The 19,089-nt window shown below is 42.2% G+C and overlaps 1 protein-coding gene across 4 annotated transcripts; it reads right to left on the reverse strand.

Moving 5' to 3' along the window:
• Window positions 1–1,812: 1,812 nt before the first annotated feature.
• Znf662 (zinc finger protein 662) lies at window positions 1,813–12,331 on the reverse strand. 4 transcript variants are annotated; one of them, XM_021735021.3, is made up of 5 exons: window positions 11,477–12,330; window positions 9,806–9,932; window positions 9,046–9,162; window positions 6,935–7,036; window positions 1,813–6,256 (listed from the first exon to the last, which is right to left on the reverse strand). In XM_021735021.3, the coding sequence occupies exons 1-5, from the start codon at window positions 11,549–11,551 to the stop codon at window positions 5,226–5,228; spliced, it is 1,452 nt and encodes a 483-aa protein (XP_021590696.2). In that variant the 5' UTR covers window positions 11,552–12,330; the 3' UTR covers window positions 1,813–5,225. The 4 variants fall into 4 exon arrangements, with proteins under 4 accessions (XP_021590696.2, XP_005337973.2, XP_021590697.2 ...); XM_005337916.5 differs by lacking the exon at window positions 6,935–7,036 and having other exon boundaries at window positions 11,477–12,331; XM_021735022.3 differs by lacking the exon at window positions 9,046–9,162.
• Window positions 12,332–19,089: the final 6,758 nt, after the last annotated feature.

Consider the following 19,089-nt stretch of genomic DNA (forward strand, 5'->3'; position numbering starts at 1 on the left):
ACCAGACACAGACAGCCTTTCTTTAGGGGAAAAAATATGAAGAAAAAATGATTAAAGCCAGTTTTTTTTTCTTTTTTGTTGCTAAAATAAGAAAGTAACTTTTCACTCTATAAAGCAACTTTCAACTCAACCACAGAGATGACTTTGAGCCGTATAGGCTCTGTCACGAGGTATGAACTCAGCAATAATAACTAAGTACCTAGTAGATCTCAACCTAACACCTTGTTATTCCACAATGATCTGACTTAACATAGAAGTGAATGTGGTTTAAAAAAATTACATAGAGCAAGTTAGGAAGATAGGAAGATAGGAAGCTATGTACTAAAGAATCTGGGAATGAGTTTGTTTTCATCAAGTTTGGAAGGAATGTTATGGAGTGACTTAAAAGATCAGTTAGGTGGTATTTATGAAATCAACTTTAGGACACAAAAGTCACCTTAGTCACTCAACCTCTGTGCAACTGAGATAAAAATAAGTAGCTTGTATTACTACTAAAAAAAGGGGGGGATGCAATAGTAAGGGGCTGTATGATAAAACAGAGCTTACAAATAAAAGTCTGTTACAAATGACAGAAAACTCAATCTAACTAGCTATTTATTTATTTATTCTTTACTTTTAGGTGGACATCATATCTTTATTTTACATTTATGTGGTGCTGAGGATCGAACCCAGTGCCTCGTGCATGCTAGGTGAGCACTCTACCACTGAGCCACAACCCCAGCCCCTCAATCTATCTAGTTTAACAAAATATTTTATCAGCTCATATAGCTAAAAAGTTTAGAAGTAGGTCTGCTTCAGGCCATGCTTGACCTAGTGGCTCAAACGATGTTGGCAAGGAACTAGTTTCCCCGTTTTGCCACTGTTCTCTTTGGCATTAGCTTTATCCACAGGCTCTACGAGGTATCATCTGGAAGTTTTAGATCTCCCCTTTTCATAGAAAAAAAATAGTTCCTAGGGTCCCAGGCCTAACATTTTCTTACATGACACACAAGGGACAGGGAATATCTCTTTTGGTAGCTTTCAAAGATAAAAAAGTCATTCTTCCAGAAGACTCAGTAAATATCTCATGCCACACTAGCTTTGTGGCCAAAGGGATGGGAAAGCTGACTTGACAAGCTAAACAGGGTTGTGACATGAAACTCATGAAACTGTGGGTGGATCCAAACCACCTAGCTGAGAATGGATACCTTCCCAAAGAATATTTGGGTTACTCTTGCCAGAAAGGAGTTGAACAGATGATAGAAAACAAGTCAGAGATGACAATTTCAGAGTCCTAACTGAAAGCCTCAAAGGCAGATGCTCAGAATTGCAGGCACGAATTTGCAATTGAGTTGCTTCTAATACAGGATACTTTTAACTGGCTACAGCTTGCAATATAGCAGGGACTTATTCATTCCCCTAGGGAATTCTGGATAGGTTAGCTACTTTTCAGTATTTAATTCCCTACATCCACATTTTCTAATCCTATGTTTTTTTTAAATTGAAGACAAAATTTTACCATAATCAATTTTCTGCTTTTAATATATTATTATTGTAACTTATCAGAAAATGTTAATTTCCACTGTTTATCTTTCTCCAAAATTTAGAAACTAAGTATTAATTTTTTTATCTTCTGACTTTTACATGTTTAGAAAGTGTCATTACAAATTACATCTTTCATGCTATGATTCCTATATAGTCTATGATAGGAACTTAGGGCTTCTAAGTCCTGCCTATAGGCAGACCTCTGGTAAGGAAAAAAACAGTTGGAACTCTCCTAGTAGGGGCCACCCATTTCCACCTGCATCTTCTTAATCCTTTAGAATACCTATCTTTTGCTGTATTTGGTACTTCTCGTTATGTTACTTATGAATCTTGCCACCCAACCACTCAACCTACAAACATTTCCATCTTTGAGAAATGGCATTCCTAGGGTGGATCACCTTCCCTGATGCTCCTTGGTAGGTCCAAACTGTTCCTTCTCTTTCATGATCCTACTTCCTCAGGCTTCTGATGTATAAACTCTCTTTCCAATTTTTAAGATACTGACCTCATCCAGCACATATTCATCATTCTGATTTTGGGAGCTTATGAATATTTAGGCTTTCGACCATCACCTTCTAGCAGCCCTTGTCCTTGTTTCAACCCTATTTCAACAGCTGCCTGTAGTGTTGTCAACACCTCAGGGCTGCCCTTTCTTAGCATGCCTTGCTGGTACCTCCCTCTATCCAGCTCCCTAAATACTGAATTGATATTCCATAGTTCTCTATCCTGGGGTCTTGGTACCTTGCTACATCTTGAAGGCAGCACTGTGTAGAACTTTCTGCAATGATGGAAATCTTCTAAATCTATGCTACATAATAAGATGGCTACATATGGTATGCTTGAAAGGTGGCCACATATGATATGCTTGAAATGTGTCTAAAAGAACTGCATTTGAAATTTTAAATAGCCACATGTGGCTAGTGGCTTCTGTATTGGACAGTACAGCTCTAGATTTCATACATTTCTTCCCATCCTCTAGGGGGTTTTGTTCATTGCTTTCCATCCTTTATGTCTCCTGCTCATTTGATATCTCCCAAATAAACAGCTTTAATCATGGCTAACATAGTGTTTTAGCCCATAATATGCAATGGCCAACTTGAACATCTCACCCATATCTCAAATGTGTTAATCCAAAATAAGGGCTATTGACTTCTCCCCTCCCAAGCCTATTCCTCTTCTAGTTTCATCCATTACAATCAATGGCTCACTCACTTTTTCAAATCAGAAAACTACCCCTGACCCCTCCTAGTCCATTACTCCTTGTATTGAATCCACCTGCACATTATGGCTTTATTTCCAAAATACATCCACCTACTTCTGTCTCCACTACCACTAGTCTCTCTGGGCCATCATCCTTTCCAACCTGGGTTACTACAGTCTCCAACATAATCTCTCCTTCCATTCTGGTCCTTTTACAAATCATTTCTATGTAGCAGAGTGACCATCTTAAAGCATGACTCAAAGTATCACTCTTCCATTGGATGGCTTCTTTTCATTCAAAGAAAAACAATATTCTGGCCTAATTCCCTCCAAACCCAATTTGTGCCTTACACCTTTCATTGTTATACCATATCTAAAACTCTTTTGTGTGTGTGTGTGTGTGTGTATGTGTGTGTGTGAATGGTAGTATGTTTATTTGAACCCAGGGCCTTGCAAATGCAAAGCATATGCTCTACACTGAGCTATATCCCCAGCCTCTCTTTTGGTTTCTTGAACATACCAAGCTCCTCATACAGCAGGGAGTCTTCACAGCTGTTCCCTCTGCCTGCTGTTGTTCCTGTTCTTAAGAGGCTCTTTCTCACATTTCTTCCATTCTTGTCCTTTTACAAATCATTTCTATGTAGAAATGATTTCTATGTAGAAAGTGCTGTCTCACATTCTTGGTTTTAATGTTACCTCTTAGGATAGGCCTTCACTGATCACCTATATTAAGTGGGCCCCTCCCATCAGTCCCTCTCAGTACCTTGCTCATTTTCTTCATCACATTAAGACTTTTACTAATTTTGTCTAATTATCCTGAAGGGGTACTCTCTCCCATTAGGTTAAATGTTCCAGGAAGGCAGGAACAGGTCTGACTTATTTAAAAAGCACCTGGCAGAGTGCTTTTCACACAAGTAGTTTCCCAAATAATATTTGCATACAACTTCCCACTGTTCACATCAGTCATTTCCATTTCTTGGTTCCATGTGGTACACAAGTTTTACTGCTTATTAGATGTTACCCAAGCTGGGATACCCTGGAAAAAGTTCACTTTATTAAATGACATTAGGTTTCAGCAATCAGGAACTCTAAAGTTACCAATATTTATGATTTTTCAGGAAGCAGAAGTTTGGTGCAGGCAGGCCCATGGTTTCTCTTCCTTGCTCCTTGGTCAACAAAACGGGATGCCTCAGCAACAGTGAAGCAAACTGCACCATCCACAAAAAGTGGTTCTACAGGTGAAGAGTCTCGTGTTTCAAATCTGTTTGGATCAACATTCTCCGCTGAACAAGGCCTTTCATCCTCTCAACCTTTAAGTGGTTAGGGCCACTTTCTAATATCCTGCATCTTCACGTACTGGCAGCTTGTATTCTCCTTCTAAAATGTTGAAATCAGACTCTTGATTTCAAAAGGAGTTAATTTTAGGCTTCCTTACTTTCCTGCATAGAGTCTATGTATTCCTAGTATTTGTTTTCTCTGATTCTGGGCCTAGGAAGAATTTAATTCTGATACCAAGACATTGGGTTATATGGGAATTTTTCAACTGCTAACTGAAGGATGTTACCTAACAGAGCATTAACCACCACCAGAGTAACCACTATCTCCCACCCTTGGTGATGGCCCCATGACTTATTTTAGGATATGGACTATCATGGTGATGAGTATGGGACAGGCTGGGAGATTTAGGATAATAGAGCAGTAAAGGGTTTTAACTGTACATATTTTTATGAAAAAAAAAATCTTGACAGGGTTTACATTTTCCCAATCCTAGAGTGCTGTCTCATAACATAGGACAATGTGGTCTCTCAGCATTGCACAACATGAACCCCTTTCTGCTGCTTTCCTTAAGTTACCCTGATGACCTCCAGAAGGACCACAACTTCAGAGTAAGAGAAAGTCCTGAAGTTGGCAAATGTGACCCATATCAAATAAGGTTTTCTGTGAGAAAGACTTATGAAAAGCAATATTAAAATTTGCATATACAGAAAATCTCCAAAAAGATTCACAACCTATAAAAGTGATTGCTTCTGGGGAGAACTGGGAGACAAACATTTCACTGAGCACCCTTCAGAACTCCTTTTGAAAAAAAAAATCATGAGCATGCTCTATCTAGTATTAAAAAAATAAGCTTAAAACTTGAGAAACAAAAGAAATGCAATATTGGTCTTCAAAGAGTTAATCAGATGGAGTCAAAACTAAGAGACATGATACTGTTTGAAAAACATGAGATAGCATATAATTAGATACTAACTTGGGTGGTACTGGTTACACGTAGAAGAGGAAGAAAGGTCTGCTTAATTGAGTAGGTGCTCAATAAAGTGGTGCTTCATTTAAATACAGCAGTACAGAGGATCTAGACTTACTAGAGTGGTATCTGTTCAAGGGAAGGGGCAAGATAATACTGGCTATTACGATTATAGCAAATTATGGAAGGGAATCTCATTTGTCTCTGGGGCTCCTGTAGCCTATAAATTATAAGCAAGGATCACCAATATGCATCTCTAATGTTCAAGAATGTGAGAGGTCCAACAGTTATAGGGTTTTTCTTTAGCATGGCGCCTTTGGTGCTTAATCAAGACAGAATTCTGACTGAAGGCCTTCCCACAATCATTACACTTATAGGGTCTTTCCCCAGTATGGATCCTTTGATGTCGGATAAGGTGCGCCTTGCAAATGAAGCTTTTCCCACAGTCAGTACATTCATGAGGCTTCTCTCCAGTGTGGACCCTCTGATGCTGTGCAAGATCAGAGTTCCACATGAAGCCTTTCCCACAATCTTTGCATTCATAAGGCTTCTCCCCAGTGTGGATTCTCTGATGCCTAAGAAGAGCTGGGTTTCGAGTAAAGCTTTTCCCACACTCCTTACACGTGTATGGTTTCTCCCCAGTGTGGATTCGCAGATGTTGTATAAGACTTGTGTTCTGACTAAAGCCCTTCCCACATTCCTTACATTCAAAGGGTTTTTCTCCAGTATGTATTCTCTGATGCCTAATCAGGTTTGACTTCCAAACAAAGGCTTTGGCACATTCTTGACATTCATAGGGTTTCACCCCACTGTGAATTCTCTGATGTGCAATGCAATGAGATCTAAAACTGAAAGCCTTTCCACATTCCTTACATCCATAGACCTTGTCTCCATTATGAGTTCTTTGATGTTGACCAAAGTCTTCATTTTGATCAAAACATTTGCCACATTCTTCACATATGTAGAATATCTGCTCATTTAGAATTTTCTGATGCATCCTGAGGTAGTTACTAACATCAGTATTCTCTGAACCCTCTTCTACTGAGACCATCTCATCCTTGACAATCACTTCTACAATGTCATTTGTAGTGTTTTCCAAATTTCTCCTACTGGAGTAGCTAGGCCATCTCCTTAACCTGCTTTTCTCCTCTTCACAGGTTTTTCCAAAGGAGAACTCCTGGGAGCCATACCACAGGGATCCACTTGATAGCACCATGAGGTCCTGTGCCTCCTCAAAAACTTCCTCTTTCAGAATAAAATCTTCTTTCTCACTCTTCAACATGTTCTCTGAAAGAAGAAATCAGAGCTGCAAATATCATTACCTATAATAATGACAAAGGTCACTAAGTCATATAAATATATTCCTGTCTCTCCAAGGTCACCCCTTGTTTCGATGACCCCATCTTAGCCAAAAATGACAAAAACAGGGCTAACACATGGAAAACAACCAAAAATAAAAGGTGGACACTAGATAGATTCCTCAGGGACTGTAATTCCACAAAACCAAGCTAAGCCCTAAAACCCCAACCCATGACTACTTAATTAATTGAGCTTATCCTATTAAAATGTGGAAGCTCTGGGCTTCAGTTTCCTCTTAATAAATTGGTTGATATGAAAATTTTGGAAGGTCATTTATTTAGAACATGAATGGCAAAATGAGTTTTTTTTTTGGGGGGGGGGGTATTGGGGATTGAACTCAGGGGCATTCAAGCACTGAGCCACTTCCTCAGCCCTATTTTCTATTTTATTTAGATTCAGGTCTCACTGAGTTGCTTAGTGCCTCACTTTTGCTGGGGCAGGCTTTGAAATAAAGATACTCCTGCTTCAACCTCCTGAGCTGCTGGGATTACAGGCATGCACCACTGTGCTCAGCCAAAATGGGCTTTAAAAAGAAAAAAAAAAAAAAAGAAAAGACAGAGGAAACTCTATGACTGAAAGAAAAATGCTCATTTCCTTCTCTCTTACCAGTATAAATTAGGCCTGGACTCTCTACTGGTAGTTTCAAGTTCAGTGGCTCTTCCAGCTGCTCAAGATGGGAGATCCCAGCAGGCTTTAGAAATGGATATCCTGCCAGGGGCAAGGTACAAATAAGACTGGCTCAGTTGGAGGAGTGTGACCCATTAGGAATGGAGCAGAAATGGAAGTGGTGGGGGAAGAATTAAGGTAGGTGGAAAGATAGATAACACAAATGACCAGCAATGCAAGGGAGATAGGAATATAACGCATAGAAAACAGTGATATAGGCAATTCCATCCCTTCCCAATGATATGAAAGCATATCACTCATTGTAAAATGAGAAGAAGAAATAGAAAAGACCAGGTCCTCTTCTATAGGTTGTAAAAAGTTGTAAAAAGTTCACATACAAAAGAATCAGGATAGGATAGAGTTCAGAAGAGCTGTTCCTAAGGACTTTCTGTCTAAGCAGGATATTCTAGGAAACCATAGTCTCTTGGTTTCCTTTCTTCTTTTCCATCTAATACATTTATTCCACAAAGGATCAATGATGGGTCTGTCTGTGACATCCATAAGAAATAATATCACCGCCTCACTAAGCCATTTCTAGAAGTCACTTCTTAGTCTGTGACAGACATCTCTATTCACAAAAGTTCACTCTAGCAATTTTACTTCAGGCTTAACTAACATCTGTCACTGTGTAGTTCTCTCCATAACTGCCTCAGCAACAGGTCAGTTCTACACCTTCAAACGACAATCTTATATATGGCTGAAGCCAAAGACTCTGTGTCCCCTGAGATCATCTTCTCTAAGATGAAAGTGGACTGAGTGAAGACAGATCTACTTCAAGGAAGTCTGCTTCAGGTCAGGGAGTTAGAGTTTTGCTCAAGGAATAACTTAGCTGTTGATTTTTTAACTACGGCAAAGAGGATAAATTCGCATAGGTGGAGAGGAAAGGAAGCACTGAGATCCTGAGAAAATGCATGAGACATTGATTACTCCTTCTACATTCATTCTACACCTCACCATTGTGGAGTAGCTACAACAGACATGGGGAGTGATCCCAACTTCAGCTCCTAGACTAGGTTCTGAAATGGTCTAAGCCAAGCATTCACCATGGAAAACTGATACAGGGATCAGCAATTCAGCCCAGTCAATCAGTGTACATTATTTCCCTGGTCAAGTGACTGATTAATGGCTGGCTTATAACTTAAGAAGGTCCACTAGAGCATTACTTGAAACTTTTAATTTTCTCTGGATAAAGCCTAAGGAAGATCTGTCCTATTTTCTTTCTCTAGGTATGAAGAAGCAGAGTCCTGGTTACATCTACCAATCACCTTACAACCACAAGAGAAGCCCAGACTGTAGGCAAAACCAAATACATGGAGACAGAGCAGAAACTGTTAAAGTGTACCTGCAGCTCACTACAGCCCTCCCAGTTTCATAAAACAATAAATTTCTCTTTATTATTTAAGCCAGTTTTAATGGGGTTTAATACTTGCAATCAAAAGTATCCTGATATAAAAAAAGACTGCCAGAACAAGAACGTGAAGGTTGCAAGCACAGTTCAAGTCTCACTGAACTGTCGAAGAGCTCTGGGGGGGGGGAGATGGAAATTTTCCAGAAAGGCAACAGGGAGACACAGTTCTCACTAGGAGAGCAGGAGAACAAGCTCTTTCTAGGAAAACAAGAAAGATTTGTTTGGGGCAAGAGTAATACCGGGGTTTTCCCTATCAGCAATCCCTGAAGAATAAGAACTATTTGGCTGAGGGTTATTAAGATTCTGTGCTCTTTAATGATAAAGAAGGCCTTCATGTCCCAAAGGGCAGCCAGAATCTTTTGCTGGAAGTCTCTAAGCAGGTCAGGAAAGTAGAAATTGGAGTAATCAGGAAAGTCAGGGAATACATAAATGGTGGTTATGATAATAGCAGAGATGAGAAAGAGGCAAAGAGTTGAATAAAGATGGCTCAGAGGAGCTAGAATGAATAAAACAAGAACTCAAAGAAAACCATGAGAATAGGAGTAAAAAGGAAATCCAACTAGTATCTATGGCACTAGGTTAAAAGAACACATATCCATTACATTTTTAAAAGACATGATGACTAGCATATGTCCTCACTCACCTGAGGAGATGGCCCTTGGACCCTCTCCATCCAGAGCTCCCCAAGGAGCTGAGCACCAGGGTGCTTCCCCTCGCTCCAGCTGGGAAATCAGAGTCGGTTTGGGAAATGGAAATGCCGCTTGAGGGGAAGGAAATGGGACAGGCTGGTGAGTGGGGTGACACAGAGCAATCCCAGGGCTCCTCCCAGGCCTGTGTCTTCAGGGGCAGAAGGGGAAAAAAAGGAAAATAACCAGGAAGAACAAGGAAAGGAAGTCCAGGGAAAATAGCAGGAGACCCAGGGGAGAGGGACCAGGAAGCTTTTTATATATTTTTTATTCTTACAAAGATTCAGAAGTTGACAGAGTACATAAGAGGTGCTCAATGACAGTTTCAGTCAGGAAATGCCTGTCCACTGATTAAGGAACTGAACCTTCTTATCTTCTCCCTTTTAGAGCAATCAAGTTTAGACATCTACATGAAGATGTTTGCCACTGGGTAGGATCTCCCTACAGGGGGAACCAAAGACTCAGTGGGGCGCTCAGTGGGGCACTCAATGAGGGTGAGACATTGGGCAGCACTAACTGCTCAGCAAGGGAATCCTGTGCAAGGCCCAAACTGATCCCAGGATTTCCCATTTCCCAGCAACTGCTCAGGTTGGGTCATTAAGAATCTAGGATCCTGAAGCTACCACTGATCTGGGTATTATTAAACTCCTGAGCCTTTAAGAAGGAGTCAGGAAACTCTAAAGGACAGAGGCAGAGCCAAAGGGAAGAAATCCTTACCCAGAGAAGCCACAGTCCCATAATTCTCCAGCATCACATCTCTGTACAGGGCCCTCTGAGCAGGGGCCAGCCCTGTCCATTCATTCTCAGAGAAGTAGACGGCCACATCCTCAAAGGTCACTGACTCCTGAAACAACATGTGTTTAAGTGTACTAGGTCAATCCCAGGCTCAGGCTTGCTGTAATGACAGACAGGATACCAAGAGGTACTGGCAGGGATATCTGCTGTGTTTATGGATTCTGAACATCTATGGAAATGCTCAGATTTTTGCCCCCTACTTACAAACATATAAGAGATCAGCCATCAGTTTTCTAGGGTCTCTTCATCTTATTTCAGTAATAGAAACATCCTTCTTTTTCATGAATCTCTGCCAACGTTTTCTTTTCAAAACGACCCTCTGTGGTCCAGATCCCATCCTTTCTCCACAAGGGGTCCTCTTTCAAAGTTCACCACCCCTTTGTAAAAACTGTATTTTACTGAGCTGTGCCAAGTTCAGTATATTTTCACATATTACTTAATATCTCACTATCTGTGGAGAAGGGTATAAATCCATTTTACAGAAGAGGGCACTGAGGCTCAGAGAGATTAATTTCCTCCAAAGCTACAGAGCTGAAACAGAACCCAGGTCTGTGTGACTCTCTGACTCTTGCATACTGTGTCAGACTGCCTTCTAATGTCACCACCCCTGCTGTGTAGGACCCTTCCTCTTTTTCCCTCCAGGCCACCAAAGTGCCTCTGACCCACCCAGATTACCTTGGGATAAATCCTAAACTGTGGCTTTATTCCCAGAGTCCTCCACCCCTATAAACTCTCCAAAACGTCCCACCCCACTCTCTTCCCCAAGGGCCTATCTCGGGATCTGTATCTGTAGGAGCCTTTGCATCTTCTCTCTTTTTATCTCATCCTCTTCCTCAGGAAACACCAACAGTGCTAACCTACAGCCATCAAGACTTCTTATAATTCCATCCACTACCTCACTCAGCATCTGTCTTTATATTACAGAGGAGCAATTTCTGCTCCATTCCACTGCCGTCCTTGCCCCACAAAGTCCCCACAGTGATTTATTAAGCACCACGGGGCTCAAAGGCTTTGGCGGCTCCCCTCTGCCTACCTAATAAAGGTTCCAATTCCTGGGCACCACGAGAATTCCTTCACTATTCAGAGAGCTAGTTTACCTGCACCATCCCCTTCTCTCTCACCATTCGGTTGGAAAACCAAACCCTCCTCTCCATGGCTGTGCCCTGGCACCTGCAACTTGCCCAGCCTGAACAAGTGCTCCCTCCTATACCTGTCAATTCCGGTTCATCCTGAACCCAGCTCAAACATAACCAGCTCTATTTAAAAAAAAAAACAAAAAAAACCAAAAAAACAAACAAACAAAAAAAAAAAAACAGGCTCATTGAATTTTGACCAGTTCTGGTCCTTCGCCTTCGCCCACACTGATCAGAGAACAGCGCTCCAGCGCTCGACTCCCGCCTGCGCGGAGCACGCCTGCTTCCCCTCCTGGGTGGGCCGTGGAGAGTGCCCAGTGCTCTGGACCCTGCCAGTCCCTCGAGGCCCGCCCTCAGGGCTACACCCCATTCCCAGGCCGCCTCCCGCCCCCTCCCCGCCTCCGATCTGCGCCTGGAGCCCGGCAGCGCCGAGCCTGCAGGAGCGCCCGCCCGCACTCACCGGGCGCGCCCGTCCCGACAACAGCTCGAGGACCCGGCGGAGGCGCGCTCCGCTCTCCAGGGCTGCGGCCGCCATGGCCCGGTGGCCCTCCGGGTAGGCGAGCACAGGGGCCAGCGGCCCGACGCAACACCCTAGTCCTGGGAGCCGCCGGATGAGAGCCGGGTCCTCGTCCAGCCAGCCAGCTCTGGACAGCCGCGCTCAGCGCCCCAGACCCCAACAGCTGGAGGCCGAAGCCGCGCGCCTCGCCGCTATGGCTTCTCTAGGACGGCGGAGGCGCCGCGTCTCTGTGGTTCTCCTTCCCGCCCTGGGCGGGAGGAGAGAGTAGTCGGGTCTCCCCAGACACCAGCAGCCCCGCTGCACCGTGGGGCGCTGGGGGGGGGAACCAGTTGGAGAAGCAGGCCTCTCTGGGAATCCTTTCCCGTGTTCCTGATCGCCCCTTCCTCTCCTCCTCGCTGCATCGTGATGCTGGCGGGAGGTAGCATGTTGACTGCAACCTTCTTCTACTTGCCTCCGTTTACTAATTTCTCCCTTATCCAAGAGCTGATTATGTCCGTGATTTTTTTCATCCTTGTGCCTCTAATGTTCACCCAACCGAAGCCAGAATTAGACAGGCAGTCAGTGTAGATAGGTAAGTCGAGTCAGGTTGGATCAAGGAGGTCAATTTTGAATGAATCTTGGAAAGTTGGAGACTGTCCCCTGAGGAGTTGAAATGTTAATTCCTTCAGATCCCTCTCTGCGCCCTTATCAAGAACCTGCCCCTGCTCCAACCTGTTGCCAAAGTAACCAGTCCCCCCTACTGGGAGCTATAAGGTTGTTTATGGGTCCTTGGCTACTCCATCCTGCCCTTCCCCCTTCAGCCCCCCTGTTTCCCACCTTTTGACAATCCCGTGGAGCATTCCTGGGCCTAATCGCAGGAAGGAGAAACTTAAGGAGGAAGAGACAGGAGAATAAAGAAAGCCTAGGACACAAAAAGGGCAGAACACCTCGCTTTTTGGGATACCATGGCCCCCTTCTCCCTCCTGGAAGAAGTATATGTCACTCCTTTTTAAATAAACCCTGCTTTAAATCTTGCCTCCGTGTGCTTCAAACTTCAACATGTGTATTCAAACTTCAACATGTGGGGAAGCAGGACTCTGCACCGATAACCACCAATATCACAATGTCTAGCATCTCTGAGAGCCTAATTTTTTTTCAAGTATCACCATGTTTATGGATAGATACAAGTATATAACATCAGGGCATGAACATTGCTTGATAAGTAGACTTAATTGCAATACTATAAGAGGGACCAATTCAAATTCTCACCATTTGTTTCACAACCATGAGCCTCAGTTCTTTAAGCACGAAGGAATATTCGTTCAATAGAAGAAAACTAAGTGTGGAACCAGTTTCTTCAGTTGACAAATGTAAGGTCGAAAGAGAGGAAATGGATTGCCTAACATCACACAGCATGCCAGGAAGGTAAAATTTTAAACAGAATTGTGGCAACAAATGAAGACCACCCAAATCAGAACAAGCAAACACTATTCATTCAGAACTTGTGACAGCAAGGGAGTCAGCCACCACCACTTGCATCTGGCAGACTGAAAATCAGGCAGAAGAGAGCTTTATAGTGATAAAGAGGGAAAACTTCAGGTGGATCCTGATTGGGACTTGTTGACCTGGAAAGCTAGAGACTCTCAAAGGAGAACTCCAGCATCTTAAGTGATTGGTTAGGGGAGCATATTTGACTTTCTCTGGTTGGTCCCAAGTTGGAAGCAGGGGCAAAAATTAAAGAATTTGTCAGTTATTAATCAAATCCTTGCTGTTTGGGACTGATTGCGACAGGAGTCATTGTTTTTCTTCCTGGACTGGCTGATACAGGTAGTAGTTTGACTTCCTGATGTGGTTATTGGGGGAAAAAAAAAAAAAGACTTGGCTTCATGGACTGGTTGATTCAAATTGTAGGTAGAGTTCTGTTTTCCTATATGGGCTAGTCATTAACCATTCATATAGCCAGGGTGAGCACAGTGGGAAGATGTCTATTTCACAGGAATTCAAGTGCACAGGCTGAGATGCTCAGGAGCCTTACTAGTTCCCCAGATACTAAATACTTACCAGAACATGGGAAAAAAAATACAGTGCAAAGGAAACCTTCAATGGGTTCCAGGGCTGGTTTGTTTTCAAGAGGGTACTGAGGAGGTTCATAAATGGACCCTGATAGCCTATGAGTGCTAGAAGGAAATATTGATTCTTACCATGGGGGAAATTACTAGGTAGATTGAATATGACAAAGGCCCCCATGGTTTTCTTGAGAACAAGATGGAGAAAACTGTACTTGGTGACAAAACAACTCAGAGGGTTTTAGTTCTGAACAAGAAACTCTTTGAGATGTATGATTATTCAGCCATAGTCCACCAGGAAGGTCTTCTCTTGCTATAAGCAGTGTTTTGGTTCAAAACTTTTGGAAAACTAAAGAGGAGAGGAATAAATAATCTCTTTTACTTGGCCATATTTTTACTCTTTCCACTATTCTTTCTGTAAAAACACACAGTAGCAGGCAAGGTTTAAAAAAAAGCCTTTTTTTAAAGATTCAAACAATGAATTATTAAAATAGATAACAAAAACTACTAGTCAAATATGCCAGCTCCCCAGGTGTTTGTCCTGGGCACCAAAAAGAAATATATTAGTCCATTTTACTATAACAAAATACCAGTGGAAGGCTACTTTATAAAGAAAAGAGGATTGTTTTAGCTCAGGGTTCTAGAGGTACAATGTCTAAAAAGCTTTGGTGATGGCCTTCTTTCTGGCAAAGTCCTGATACAGCTCAGAGTATCATATGGCAAGAAGAAGTGTGTGTGTCTGTGTGTCTAGTCTCTCTCACTCTTCTTATAAAATCACCAGAATCAATGATTAGCCACCCTAATGAACTTATCTAAATATAATCCCTTTTCAAAGTATAACTAATCACTTCTAAATATCATAGATTAAGTTTCCATCCTCTGACTACCTCACAAGGGGGGTTTAAATTTCAACATGAAGCCTGGTGAGAGTGGAACAGAAGACCTGGAAGGGAATGGGAGAACACCTTGAAAATCTCCTCTCATCTCTCTCCTGTTCTGGAAGGATCTCAAAATAATCTTTCAAGACTTAAGATTAGTTGCAGTTCATACAAAAATGCCAGGGTAGCATAGTAGAAGCATTCCCCTGGAACTCCACCTCAACATTTACACAAACAGTTAATAATTCTTAGGCTCACAAGACACCACCTAAGTTCATAAGATATTCTAATTAATTTTACTGATAGGGGCTTTGATGAAATCCAATTCTCTTAAGCAATATTGATCTATTGTGACTACAATTATGATTTAAAGAGGCCCACTGGAGGGTAGACCACAGTCAGGCTTCCCATTTGGAACCATGCCAGCTAAATATGTTATCGATAGGTGCTGGCAATGGCACACGCCCCACCTGAAAATGACTAGTAGGGAATCCAGAGCAGTGTAACTGACTACTATCAGTTGTGCTAGAGAATTTCAAACAGTAAGTAGTCTTTGAGAAAGCATCCAAAGAGACCAAAAATATCAGAATGAGGCTAAAGAGAAACTTGTCGGTCTTCAAAGTTAAACTTCTTCTGTTGTTTCTTGCTGAGAGTATTCCATCTGGAGTTGGTGCCTACTGGGATGATTCTGAAAATATTTAAGATTATTTGTTGGCCAGTGGTTGAGAGTGGTGGCAGAAGACTGGGTTAAAATTGACCAGATATCTTTCAGAAAATGGCTGAAGAAAATTAATGGTCCCTCCCTCTGATCCTGACTCCTCCAAGGCTGAAGATATTCTTTTCTTACCAATTAGGGTTGTTCCTTACCTTCCACAGCCATAATCAATATGACCAGTCTCTCTGATGATTGTTCCACCTTTTCCCTAACCCTCCTCATGGCTTTCCCACACCATACACTGGTGAAGGCGTTCCTGCACCTGCTGTCTGACAGGGTCACAGTGTGGGGGATGCTGCGTCAGGGCCACACCATCTGGAAACTGAAACGATTAGGAATGTTAAGTGTTTTGTTTACGATACTCATGATATGGATAACAGGGCACATGTCAATTGTATTGCCTGAGATTTCAGGAAAATTCCCAGAATGAGACTAAGGATATAATTGAGACACGCCATGAGGTGCTTTTCAATACCTCTCAGGATACAAACAGTGGTGTTATTCCTCAAGCCTAAACAACAGAAATATTTATCCCATGGTTAACAATTTACACTAGCCCCCACCTAACCCCATGCTAAAGCCACAACTTGCACAATAACCTAGTTACAGAAAAACAATTGCTGTGCCAACAGTACAAGGACCATCTATGTAGTTTATGGTATCCTTCTTGAGGACAAGAGGCTAATAAAAATACATTCCTCCAACCAATAGACCCTCCTTTGCCTTAAATAGAAACCAATGATGAAAATGGAAAACACATAGTTAATATAAGTGACAAATGGATTGAGGTGTAAAGCATGCCCTTTAGTTAAAAATTACTAAGACGTGAGAATTGGTGTGCTTTGACCAAGGATCAAGGAAGTTCTTTAAGAAAGCAATTGAACAGGTCGTATGAAAAAAAAAGAAATTACCTTGGAAATTAAAAATAGAATAATGTAAAATTAACATAGATATATAGTTTAGAGGCACTTCAGAGAGGTAGGCTTTTAAATAATAGACTTTCACTACTTTAAGTGTGTTTACTGGGATTTTAGTTTAGAAGTAAGAAAGCTTACCAATAATCATAAGTATGCTTTATTTTATTTTATTTTATTTTTGAGAGAGAGAGAGATAGAGGAGAGAGAAAGAGAGAAATTTTTTTAATATTTATTTTTTTAGTTTTCGGCAGACACAACATCTTTGTTTGTATGTGGTGCTGAGGATCGAACTCGGGCTGCACGCATGCTAGGTGAGCGCGCCACCGCTTGAGCCACATCCCCAGCCATAAGTATGGTTTAAAGTTAAAGATTAATGAGGTAATTATAGGTATGCTTTAAAGTTAGAAGTGAATAATAGTCAGGAGTCATATAGTCTAGTTGCGTTGCCTAGCACACAGTGATTGAGGTGAAAACATAAAAGCTTAATCACGATTGACTAAGGTTACAGAAAAAATATTTTGAACAATGTACTCAATATCTTAGGTAATCAATATATGTCAGAAAAGATTGTAACTCTTGAAAATTATGTAAATCAAAAAGTTTCAGGCTTTGAAGCTATCCATTAACTACCTAAAAAAAATAATAAAAGCTGTTAAAAAAGGTATAAAAATAAAGATCCGTCCAGGGGCAGCAGAGATTTCTTCTGGAGGCTGCTCATAACTTGCAACCTGTCAACTCTTCTTTCTCCGACGCCACTCCCCCTTCAGGACCCCTGGAATCCCACTACCCCCACTCCACCCACCAACGGGGCTGGACCTCGGCAATACACTCAGACTCATCCTTAGTTAGCTCGGGACTTCTTTTTTTTTTTTTTAAAGAGAGAGTGAGGAGAGAGAGAGAGAGAGAGAGAGAGAGAGAGAGAGAGAGAGAGAGAGAGAGAGAGAATTTTTAATATTTATTTTTTAGTTTTCAGCGGACACAACATCTTTGTTGGTATGTGGTGCTGAGGATCAAACCCGGGCCGCACGCATGCCAGGCGAGCGCGCTACCGCTTGAGCCACATCCCCAGCCCCAGCTCGGGACTTCTTGTGTATGTGCACACACCCACGTATATGTTGGGAATTCAACTCAGGGCCTCATGCATGCTAAGCACACACTGTACCCCTGAACTACACCTCTAGCTCCAGTAGTTCCTTTCGTATGCAATTTGTAGCATCCTGGAATATCTCCTTCCCTCCTGACATGTGGGCCATGCCAAAACCACCTCATGGGCTATCATCTCATATTCATATCACTATCATTATTATCATCTGTAACTGCCCACATCCAGTAAGTATATCTGTGTGACAATAGCAATAAACACACAAACACATTCTTCTCCCACTCCCTGGCTCATGTTTCCTACTTTCAAATTTTAGAAGTCCAGTTTCTCAGGAATAGGCATGAGAAGAAAAATAGGGTGAGAATGATGAATTATGTGGTTTGGGACTCTTGCAGCCAATTGGGACCTTCTCCCACTCCTGAACCTCATGATTACGCATTGTATTTAAGTGGGAAGCACTTCTGAGGGGGACTTGTCAAATTATGATCTTGAGTTGTACAGTACTGAAGTGAGGGTGGAAGTCCTAGGCCCTGCCGGACTCCACGGACACTGGTTAGGGCTTGGGGGAATAGAGTGGCAGCTAGCAGTGCTCCATACCATATTACCTAGGTCCCAGGTGGGTGTAGAAGGTCAGGTTTCACTGGGACCCGATGACTCCTCCCCAGCAGAAAAACCAAAGTACCAGCTAGTACTGCTTTGTATTGCCTAGTTCTGCTGCTTTGCTGCTTGATGAGGTGGAAGTTCAGTTCCATGTTCATCTCTTCTGCCAGTTGGGGAAACAAGGCCAACTCACCCCATCTTGCTGGTGCCAGGTTAGACTGCAGATCCAGTTCCTTGTTCAGTCCTGGTGGCACCACAGGTTGGGAGTGTAGCCACGGTGGCAGAGCCACTCCCAAGATCCTAGACTAGAAGAGCCATCTGTGTGCAACTCCAGCCTAGGAAGGCCACACGTGAGACACCAACCCAAGGAAACTGTTTCATGAACTGTACTCAGCAAAGCTGTGGGGGTGAGGTGAGCTGGAGCCCTGAGGATGGGACCATCACCCCAATGGGTCCAGAAGGTAGAACATGGGGTCAAAGATGATTCTCCAGCCTTGAAATTTAATGCTGTTTTCCCTTTTAAATTTTGAATTTACTTGTAACCTATTATCCTTTTCAAATTTCCTGTTTCTCTTTTGGGGAATGGAAGTGTTTATCCTGTGGCTGGTCTCACCATTGTGTTTTGGAAGCACATAATTTATTCGATGTCACAAACTTCCAACAGGAAGGGAATTTGCCTCAGGATGAGTTGCACCTTTGAGTTTTGCTACATCTAGTTTAAATGAAACTCTGGACTTTAGGTTTTGGGGTTGATACTAGAATTTATTAAGACACATGGAACTATTCAAATGAAATGAATGCATTTTACACGTGAGATAGGCATGCATTTTGGAGTGTCAAGGACAGTGCTGTAGTCTGAATGTGTTCCTTTAAAATTCATGTTGAGCCTCGTGCAAAGGCACATACCTATAATCCTATCAACTTCAAAAGCTGAAACAGGAGAGAAAATTTAAGGCTAGCCTCAGCAATTTAGAGAGACTCTCAGCAATTTAGTGAAAACATGTATCAAAATTTTAAAAAGTGGGGATAGAGGTCAGTGGTAAAGTGCTCCTTGGTACAATCCTCAGTAACAAAAAAATAAATAAAATAAAATTCATGCTGAAGCCCAATCTCCATGTGGTAGTATTAAGAGGTAAGGCCTTTTAGGAACTGATTTAACTTATGAGGTCTCCATCCTCATGAATGGGATTAGCGCCTTTATAAAAGAGATTGAAGGGAGCTTCCTGGTCCCTTCTGCCATAGGAGAATGCAACAAAAAGGTGTCATCCATGAGGAATGGGCCTCACCAGACACCAAATC

The sequence above is a fragment of the Ictidomys tridecemlineatus genome, chromosome 2 (genome assembly GCF_052094955.1).
Source record: "Ictidomys tridecemlineatus isolate mIctTri1 chromosome 2, mIctTri1.hap1, whole genome shotgun sequence".
Classification (NCBI taxonomy): domain Eukaryota; kingdom Metazoa; phylum Chordata; class Mammalia; order Rodentia; family Sciuridae; genus Ictidomys; species Ictidomys tridecemlineatus.